The 10,853-nt window shown below is 37.5% G+C and overlaps 1 protein-coding gene across 1 annotated transcript in view; it reads right to left on the reverse strand.

The window, feature by feature from the left end:
• Smp_018290 (serine/threonine kinase) overlaps nt 1-10,527 on the reverse strand; it is a gene marked incomplete at its 5' end in the record, with an annotated part of 16,689 nt that extends 6,162 nt beyond the window's left edge. Inside the window, 4 exons of the mRNA XM_018798950.1 lie at nt 722-863; nt 3,363-3,575; nt 3,616-3,824; nt 10,486-10,527. Coding sequence (XP_018650788.1) covers nt 722-863; nt 3,363-3,575; nt 3,616-3,824; nt 10,486-10,527 — 606 coding nt within the window. The remainder of the gene's footprint in view (nt 1-721; nt 864-3,362; nt 3,576-3,615; nt 3,825-10,485) is intronic.
• Nucleotides 10,528-10,853: the final 326 nt, after the last annotated feature.

A 10,853-nucleotide genomic window follows, 5' to 3' on the forward strand; every position in this document is an offset into this window, starting at 1 on the left:
TCAATATAAAGTTATTCACATCACCTGAATAATCCTCATCACATAATTATTACTAGATAGATGAGCAAAGTTTGATCTGAAAGCACAATATCAGTGGTATAATAATTATCTTATCTGCGTGACCAGGTGTGAGCATGCGAATGTATAGCCTCTGCCAGGGAAGTCCTACTCACTGCCTTCTCGATGGCGGGGGTGTACCTGGATAAGCCTTGAAGTTTCCCAATGACGGTTATAACTACTATAGTTAAGATCAGTCAACTCATTTCCCTTAAGAAATTGATTATAAGAGCATGGCTGACATCAAAACCGAATTACTTACTCAATTTGATGATAAATAATTGTCAATCAACTACAAACCAGAACGGTATCAGTTTTAAATATATTTTGGAAAACGAACTGTTTTGTTACCAGAATATACAGATGTCCAGTTTCCTCAGAAATTTAAACTGAAACAATGGACATTATGCCTTGTTTACCGACTTCTAGTGGCCTACATACATACCAAACAGTAGATTATTACTAGAAAACCTAATGCATTATCATTTTTGATTACGTCAAAGAGATTGAAATGGTACAAATATTACTATATGTGTATTAATAGCTCGGAGTTCAATTTGGCTTTTACGATTGTAGTGAAGAAAAAACAATCGCCTGTCACGTAGTATCTTCTAAGAAGTTATCACTTTAGGTCATAGTTAAGTAAATCGATGAAGCAAATTACCTTGATATCCAAATGAACGATCGATTTCGAATGTATAAAAGATACTGCTTTGAGAAGTTGCCGAAGTATTTCAATGACTATATTTTCAGGAAGCAACTCTTCATTGTAATGGACATAATGATAGAGATCTCCATGCAAACAACTAAAAAGCAATTGTAAAAATAATGGAACACAATTTAGAGTATAATATTAAATCCTCCAGAGCAAACATTTTAAAAGAATGTTGTATCCCGAAGAGAATTGTGAATGGTAACTCTCGAGGACTATTTATGGACAAATGTAATATGTATATTTCCTATTGTATAATTGTTAAGTAACTAACCTAATCATATTCGTGTTCCTCTTATCATTAGCTTTATTTTGACCTTTGAACTATTATTATGCGATTCTTGAGTTATCATCAGTTTATTGATTACTTTCCCCCCTATTCACAGCCACATTTGGCTAAATCTTGTACAAATGTTATTTTCCATTTTATGGTGAGATGTGGTCTGTTTGGTTGGTATATAAACCCAGTATGTTTGTGAATAATGATTCATATTACAGAGGCTGTTATTGGTGTTTTGGACTTAACAGGCTGGGCTAGGCAGATCGCAGGACCGGTTAGCGCTCTAGACTGCTCATACGGTTTTCGTGTGTCACTTTTCCAATCGATAATATGCTGCTCCCTGATTGGCGGTCTCATCAAGTCACACATTAACTAGGCATCCACTCGGCCACAAGATATAACAAGGAATAAGTTCGATCATATAGGTATAGTATAGTATTTTTACTATTAGAGTAAACAACCCTACCACATACAAGTGAGTAGAACTTCCCTGACGGTTAGTCAATCAGTCAGCTACAACGAGGGACCAAGCACGCATATGCATTAGTCCAAGTTGCCACACCTTATTAGAACAACAAGATGAACACCAGATCCATAGTAGTTACTTCGATGGTAATAATATATAAAAGATTGCATATAAGGGTATAATACAAGGAGAAAGAATTAGTTACCTGACGGACTGTAGATACATGGATGTATGAAGACACGTTGGGAGGAAAATGAAAATCTACACACCCTAGCTTGTGCTAAGAAATTCAGAACCCAAGAGGTTTAAAGGTATGGTCATAAGATGTACATAGATAATTTCTGGTTTCCTTATCACTGCTGCTATCATCATTTTACAAAACTTTACATAAATACTTCTGAACAGTATATTCCCAGTAAGATCAGTGTTTATTTGGATGTTGGAATATTAAGGTAATATCTGTCAAAACACAGATTTACGAAGCACAGATTATGGAAGTAAATACTGATACATAACGACAAAGAACTACTTCAGTTTAATTACAGTGAGGGTATTCTTCAACCCGGTGATTGACTTTATGTACCACGATTATGAATGATAAGTGGAGTTAAAATAAAAATCTTATTACATGGAAAGCTGAATTTAGAACAACGTTAAAGTCAGTTTTTCGACTGCAATAATTAAATGTGGCGACTTCCACCCTGTGACTGTCTATTGAACATTCTATGTGGGTTCGGTTGAATCACAACAAACAAGTGGAGATGATGGGGGCTAGTAGTGGAATCCAGGATGTCGAGTAAGTAACGCGATGGCGTTTGAAGCGAGCGACACTGGGTTCGAGTCTCGGAGTCGACATTAAATCTGGGATGCCATTACATCCAGCTGACAAGTCCCACATAGGACGCAACGCGAGTCCTGAGTTCTACTGCTAGCCACCATCCATATCTGCTTATAATCCCTGTGACATAAGGCAATATCGAGGTAATTCGTACAGGATGTATATATGCCTACAAGAGACTAATCAGTTGCAGTCCTGGACATCAGTGGAAAGATTCAAACAAGCAATGCGAAAAAAGGGTGGAAAAAGTAGAAAGTTAATGTTTCAGTGAAGTTACTGTTAATTATCAAATACAAAATATAGCGAACCATGATTATCAATAAGCTTCGAGAATGCACTAATTACTTTATTAGTGCAGTAATTTCAATAACTTGAAACTACAGTTAACTTTCCAGGGGTAACAGAGATGACTTAATCCCCACCAGCTGAATAATTAGTAAACTATTTGGATGACTAGGACACACTCACAACTTTCCTAATCTACCAAAAGCAGGAAGGCATAATACTATTTATAACTATATAAACTTACACGAATCGATTTTACTGAATTGTGAATACAGTAACTAATCTTGGATATATGTAACTCAGTGTTAAATTTAGATTCTTAGTGGAAAATATATCCAGTCATGGAGACATTCACTTATTGAGTTAGCTTACAACCATGATTGGTAACTTTTGTGGAGAAAAGGAGACTTGGTTTGTAGTTATTAATCATGATTATTTAGCTAGAATCTCACTAGTGCTGACAAAAGGGTAGAAAAATCACTATCCCATTACTTGATTGCAAAGCCACACCTAACGTTACTACCAGGACAAATCGACCACCTGACTCAAAGTATTTGTAGAGACGACTACATAACGATACCCAAATACGAAACAGTGAAATTAACTAACCGCTTTGACCATGAAAGGGTCAGTAAAAAAATATTAAAAAGTGCTTAAATTGTGGACTACTTGACCATAAGCGAATGTAGCAGTTTACGAACTCAAATTACCACCTACGACTTACTTCTCCAGGAGTAGCACGACTTCTTTGTCACCAACATAATAATCTTTCATTTTTACAATATGGGAGTTCTGATGACCAATTTTCACCATATCTATCTCTTGCATTATGCTTGCCAATGTATCTTTCCCACAGCGCCATCTCCTTATTATTTTAGCTGCAGATACCTCTCCACTTTCACAATGTCTAACTAAAGAGACTTTGGCGAACCTTCCTCTGTAAACATCACAAATATAATTCCATATAGAGACAATACCCACCTTCCGATCTCCGTTTCAATTCTGTATTCAGAAATAAATTTCTCAGTTTTATGGACACTTTCAAATGTTTGGCCATTTGTGTACGCCGTTTGTACGATGCAAGACATACACGATAGTTGAAACGCCAATCAGGACGATGATTAAAAACAAATTCGGATATCCGCCAATCGGTTAGAACATCATAAACAAACATTTGGCAAATCATCTAAGACTTTATCAAGTGAATATAATTGATCTTACAAAAGGATGGTAGAATGTGCAATAAAATTGTAGTGTGTTATTGAAAGCTATCTTCACTTTTCAAGTCCTGATAATTTTGTCCGTTTAGAGATTCTTAAAACTACTGAGAAAACTTATAGAAAAATAGATATAGCAAATCTGAAATTGCTTTAAAAAATTATGTTGCTTCGGCTATCCGTAACTTTGGGCTAACCGTACAAAGCAGTGACGTATTCGAAAATTTCCTTCAATTAGTATTTAAACCTAAATCCACGTTATGTGAATACTTAGAGTTTCCGATTTTGTCCATCGTTCTGATGTAGGCGAAAACTATTTGTCTGTTGATTTGTCTTAATTTTTTATAGTAGCCTTGGGCATGTACTTACAAAAATTGAGGGTTACACCGCCTTTCCATATTATGGTTGTCAACTTTACCAGGGTCAAAATCTTAACGTAGCTTACTCCTATTTGTTTTTCTGCTCAACACTAGTGCAGGGATAAAAAGTAACAAAACGATATTATACTCTATCGACAGATTTTTTAGGCTAATCCAAAGCCATTTGTTAGATATCAACATCATGAAGCCTTAAGAGTCGGCCTTACCTTATAATAAATAACATTATTTCGAATTGGAGCCACTATCATCTCTGATGTGTAAGAAATTTTCCCGCTTCTGAATGTTCAAATTGAAAATAATTCAGCACCACTATCGCGGTTTCCATCTTTGAATCGTGATGTCAGGCCACCGACGAAGCAGCCTATTTCGGTATCAAGCAGACTTCAGGTAGCCACACTCAGGGTTAATGCTGAGTTTTACACCGAACAAGTAATTATCCAGAATTTTAATAATCCAGACTATAGCTTAAGCCTTCTTTTAGGTTTGGGGAAACTTATTCATCATAACTTTACCGTAGCGCAAAGATCAAATTTCATTCTAGAACTACATCCATCCACAACTGGGTTATATCTGAAACAACTGCAATATTTCCGACTGAAAAAGCTGTCTAGAAATAAACCGCAGCTTAAACGTTAGATGGGATCAGGTTTAAATTGACAATCGTTTAGATTCGCGGCAAATCATGTGTTATGAAAGTGCTCAAACAACTGTAAAAGAGGTACAGAATGAAATTCAGTATACTGAGTATGCAACATCATTTTGATAAGATTCGGACAAAATGGAAACCCGTAATAATCTGATTCATGAATTTCGGAGACATTTTAGGAAGTGTATGCAATATGAACGTTATGAATCTGCATCCAAACGACTCGTATAGTTTAATAATGGCAGTTAGATTGTAAAAAAATTGAGTCAGATTGTTAAAAATTGTTCGAAAACATCTTGGTAATGTCAAAACATCGTAATTTTTGAATTTATTTACTTCCTTATTTTGCATAGGCATTATATTTACCGTTATTTTGTACAAAATATTGAGAACCTTGTGTTTGAAAAAGAGAGAACATCGAGCACCAACAGTTTGGTTACATGGTTAAAATGAAGATTACTGCAACCAATTGTCCGATTTCTTCTATAGATAAAACGAGTGGTAACTATCTGTAATAGAATTCTACTTGCAGCCTCGTTCTGAGGCATTTGCAAATATTTATTGTCAAGGTCATCCTAAAACCTTAGTCCAACCCTACTCAGTCATGTGGTATATCATCGATCCCTCGAACGATTAGATTTCCTCCAGCAAACAAGTATTATTCGTCAGGTGGTACACATCCAAATTTCTAGTTTTTTTAATCGTCAGACGTTATTAAAGTTACAATGAAAGTAGCCCAAGTGAATAATCTAAATAGGATTCTAGTGTCTGATATTATGTCAAGCTGACATGAGTTATGCGCGCTTCTGTTGAAACCAATATATTCATGATTTTCAAGTCATAATTTGACCTTGATAATCACTCGTTAAATAGTCTCGATTTTTTTATGTGTGCGTGTGCATATACAGCCACTGCCATGGAATTTCTATTCACTGCCTTCTCGCTCCACGGCTGTTTGTACGAAATCGAGAGGACGAAAAGCGAATATCCGGCTCTTTAACCAGGTTGGCGGATACACAGGATCCATCTAGGAGAGTAGGAACACCTTGGTTCCAAACTAATGGTACACATGAGCTCCAGGATCCTGAGGGAACAGATGGTGTATGAGCCGATTGTTGGTGACCGGCTACCATGCGACTGCATCTCCTAACGTTGCTCCACTGCCTTATGGATCAGACCTTTAGGCTGAGGGCTCGGGGTGTGGCCCCCTGAGAAAATCACCTGCTTCGGTTCGGGCTCTCGGGAAGCATTCCAGCCCTCATATATATCAAACGATTTGTGTGACGCATATGTTTTTGTTGCTTTCTTGTACCAATATTCATCTGTTCAATTAAATAAATAAATCACCCTACACATCATATGCTTGTAGCTTATTTTAGTCTAGTTAATTGTCGAGTCACGCTTCATCTAAACAAGGCGGATCGCTCGGCTTCTCCACTTTGCTTTGATTTCTGGTTTTTCTTTCTGTATGTTTGTACGGATTATTGAGTGCGAAAAATATACTTACTCTAACTTCATTCTTTTGTTTGACTTGTTTAACTTTGTTATTCACTCACGCCTGTACATCTCGAGAAAATGATTTCTTCTTTCATTGAATAGATGGGCTTATGTACATAACCTGGTTTTCGAGCTTTTTAACATCCAGATTTTAATCAAGATAGCACCAAAAGGATTATTTTGTCAAAAATGCTAGTGTCTGGTAATTTAATGCCATTTCACCCAAGCATAGACGAGATGCACTTACTCACTTGTAGGGCACTGTCCACAAAATCACTCTTCTCTTACCTTGAAATAATATTAACTGTATCAACAAAAGACAACTGATGGTCTGTGAATGAAACACCTGTATGTATTAAAGGACACCATTATAAAGAAACAATAAGGCTTGTCTCGAAAATCATTGGCTCCCTTTTTCAATGTCAATAGTAGATGAATGAAAACTGAATGTTAGTGATTAGTTCCCTCATTAAAGTTTATGCGCCATTGAAGGCAATTGTAAGCAAAAATGATTCCTTTTTCCTGTCCAAATCAGTTCTTAACCGCCATCATTATGCGTTTTGGTAGTAAACGACTTGTAATTGTCATAAAATCCTCCCTAAAATCCAACTTTCCAATATTTTTATGCCCTGAGAAACTGGAGCGAACAACGGAGATGCAACCGATCACATGACAAAGGGTTTTTGATACCCAAAGACAAATTCGAACTGATCTTCGAGTCGTTCACTAGTCCAAGTGGATTAGGACGGTTTCCAATGGAAGTTTTGTGGCAATAAATGTTAATCCATTTGGATTGTATGAATGATTTGCATCGAAATACACATGTCAGCTATCCTCTTATATGATTATCGACTTAACTCATGTTAATGAGCATCGGAATTAAACAAACCAAATACGAGAATGAATTTTGAATGTGTATATTTCATGCACTCATTAATCTGAACAGGGAATCAGCAAGACGGGACAAAGATGGGAGTGGATCAAAGAAAGAAAGTGAGCTAACTCGATATAACCAAGCGTGACTTAACATTTATAGCCGAACAAGAATATATTACACATAATGAATAGGGTGAGTGATTAACACACATACGGCCACATGAAGATAGTCAGGATTAATCAGCTAACAGCGGACAAGGTTAAAATATAACTTGAGAACAATGAATAGAGTGATCTGTTCAGAAACTGAAATAGCCTGTGTACAGTAGTGTACTTACGAGTAATAATCAATGAGTTATGCTTTCTGTGTTCACAAACCAGAATGGAAGGTCAAAGGTTATGTCCTTTGAACGACGATTTTACAGGTAATAATGGTGATTGTACAAATTGTAAGATTTGATGAAAAATACAAATGGTACCATAACTAATTACAAAAACTCCTACTTTGACTATTAACTACAGAAGGAACTTGAGTGTTCCATGGGGCAATAGACTTGTTTTGACACGAGAACGGCACATCATGTTTTGTCAATGCAGTATCATTATGGTCGTCATTAACATCACGTGTAAAGGAGTTCCCAGCTAGCTAAAAAAACGGTGACAAATTTGCTTAATTTTTCTGTAGTTAAGGGTTATTTTTACCAACCAGGCAGTCACGAATGTAAGTATGCAACTGTTTTCCGCAATTACACTTGGAATATTGTGTTTGAATATGTAGTCTACAATTTATGGTGGTCTAACTCGGAAAACGAAGTAATTTGTTAAAAAGTTGTATATCACGTATTTGGGTCGATGTCACATGAAAATAAACTGTCAGTGACCACTTTAGTTTGCTGAATGGAAATGGGATAGGTTACCAGTGTAAGAGCAGTGAAATGTCGCTGAACCGTATCCAAATGGTCCGGTAGTTGGGTTACTGAGTATCGAAAAGATTATCGATCCCTGTTAAAGTCAAGGAAAATCGACGCGCATCAGTTAATTGTATGCCATGGATTGGTACAAGTGGTGGCTTCGCTATCTTCTCTGTACTCATTTTCGCCAATATTTTCCCATAATAACGTCCTTTTTGTCATACGGTCTTTAAAGCATCCATAGTATTTTAATATGTCGAAGGGGCAATCCATGTTAGATGTTGACCGTGAGGTGTGACTTATAAGTTAGCTGGTTCGTCACACCATTCCCATCTAACTGGAGTAGGTCTGCAATCATCGTTGATAGTCTACACCAGTCTATGCAAAACTCTCCAACAAACTAAGGGATTCTTCACAAGTAGCAGTTACGAAGTGAACCGAATGGTTATTTTTCATCAAAACTGTGGTAAGCGCTTATAGTATAAAAATTGTAATTTCTCATTTCTCTCAGCGTCGCTCAGGTACGTGCCTTATTATTATTAGAATCTACTTTTATAGTGGAGCCCCTACAAGTTCGAATAATGGTGCAAACTAGTAATAGTCACAACAAAAATACACTTACGACAACCATAATTTCTAGGCTTTAAGGGCCAAAAAAGCAATGCACGATAAGAAACAATACCAACGTCAGGATAATAAACGGACTAGATTTAAAGCTTTGATAAAAACGAACATTCGCAGTTCAAATAACCAGTTAATGACAGTTCGACTAGCAATTGAAACATGACAGGACTGGACGGATACTCCGTACTACAAAGTAACTCTTCAACAACGTTCATCCCCGGCTCCGCATCTGGAAATCGAATTCAAACCTCGTGTCACGCGCAAACACCTAACCTCTAAACCACTGAGTTGGAATATGACAGTGTTATATTTAAGATCAGTTCATCATCTAACAAACATATCAGAAAAAGGTAGAAGCGACGATAATCATAATAACAAACGCGGCTAGGTTACGAATAGTCGGTTCTGTGAGCATTCAGTATGTTAGTTTTTCAAACCTTAAGTAGCTGGACGATTAGTGTTAAACCTTACTTTAGACGCAATCCTAACTGTGACTGTACGTACTAGTCACAAGTAATTTCCGCACACGTACTAAATATTGCCTTCAATTCAAATGACATTCTGTGAAAACGTTACGACGGGAGAGACTAATGTTATCCAACTCTTTTGTGGATGTATACCGCCTCACGAGAAGTAAAGTTTAACACAACATTCGATTCAGGCGGTATTGTAACAGACCTACACATTCTTATCCTAGGCAGCTTTTAAACATTCACATACGTTTAACTGCATCGTATAGACACCCTACCGACGTGATAAAGGCGTTCAAAGTATTGGTACTTAGCTGCGACTACAAGGTTGTAGAGGATATCAGGTGGATTCCAGTGATTTACATTCAACAGTCCTTGTCCAGTAAAAGAGAACAATATAGATCTTTGTCACTTTGTAGAACAGAATACGAGCGCCCGTGTGCTAGCAGTAAGATTGGCAACTTACATTTCTGGTCATTAGGATCTTAATAGGTAAGATGATGGTTGGAGGTGGTCAACAGGAAACCCTGGACCCGGGTTTCGTGCTACTTGGCTCTCGTCAGCAAGGTGTACCTGTAATCTTGAGGGAACTGATGCTCCCTGGCGGATTCGATCCCGTGTCACTCAGCTTCACAGTCAGACGTTACCACTGAGCTATTCGGGCCGCGACCAACCACCTATAGGACTGAGATGTGATCACAATTGATTGATCACTGGGTGGTGATCAATGTCATGCATGTCAAGTCCTTCTTAGTGCTGATCGAATGCTATCGATCAAGTTGCAATGTGGCCACCAGTCTAGGTGGCTCGACACTGCGGAGCATCAAATCGCTCAAGATTGCAGGAACACCCTGCTGACGAGTGCCAAGTAGCACGAAGCCGGGTCCAGGGTTCCCTGTTGACCACCATCTTACCTCAATATATATAGCGCACGCAGTGTCGAGCCACCTAGACTGGTGGCCACATTGCAACTTGATCGATAGCATGACATTGATCACCACTCAGTGATCAATCAATTGTGATCTTAATAAGTTGATATGACCTAACAACTACATACCAGGAACCAACAATAACTAAAACGTTATAACGAATCCCACGTTTACAAACCAAAATCTACCCTGGACTTGAGTTGAGACTTTTCGAACGAAAAATTAGCGTAGAATTTAGCAAACGTGCAGCATTGTCTAATGTCTTAATTCAAACAAATGTTGTGGTAACCCACTTACTTTTTTTGCTTGTTTGAATTTCGTCTGCCAGTCTGGTGACATGTATAAGCGATAATTCTGTACGAAGACTACATTACATGGAAGTCCAATTTTTAGTGATTGAATCTCGACCTGCTGTGATGTAGGTAATATATGTATACTACTGTCTACACGAATCTGAAACCTTCCAAAAGCCACTAAAGCAGTCAATCACGGCTGAAGGGTTAAGTTGGTTATCCAGTTCAGTAACTTTACTTTGCAAAACCTAGCTATGAGAAAACTAACCAGAGCGCACCACTAAAATTTCCGTGTAAAAGTTGAAGGGTTTTTAAATAATAGACTTATGACAGTTCATGGCACACAGTGAGATTATTTGCAAGCCAAAAGCG

The sequence above is a fragment of the Schistosoma mansoni genome, chromosome 3, assembly GCF_000237925.1.
Source record: "Schistosoma mansoni strain Puerto Rico chromosome 3, complete genome".
NCBI classification, from domain to species: domain Eukaryota; kingdom Metazoa; phylum Platyhelminthes; class Trematoda; order Strigeidida; family Schistosomatidae; genus Schistosoma; species Schistosoma mansoni.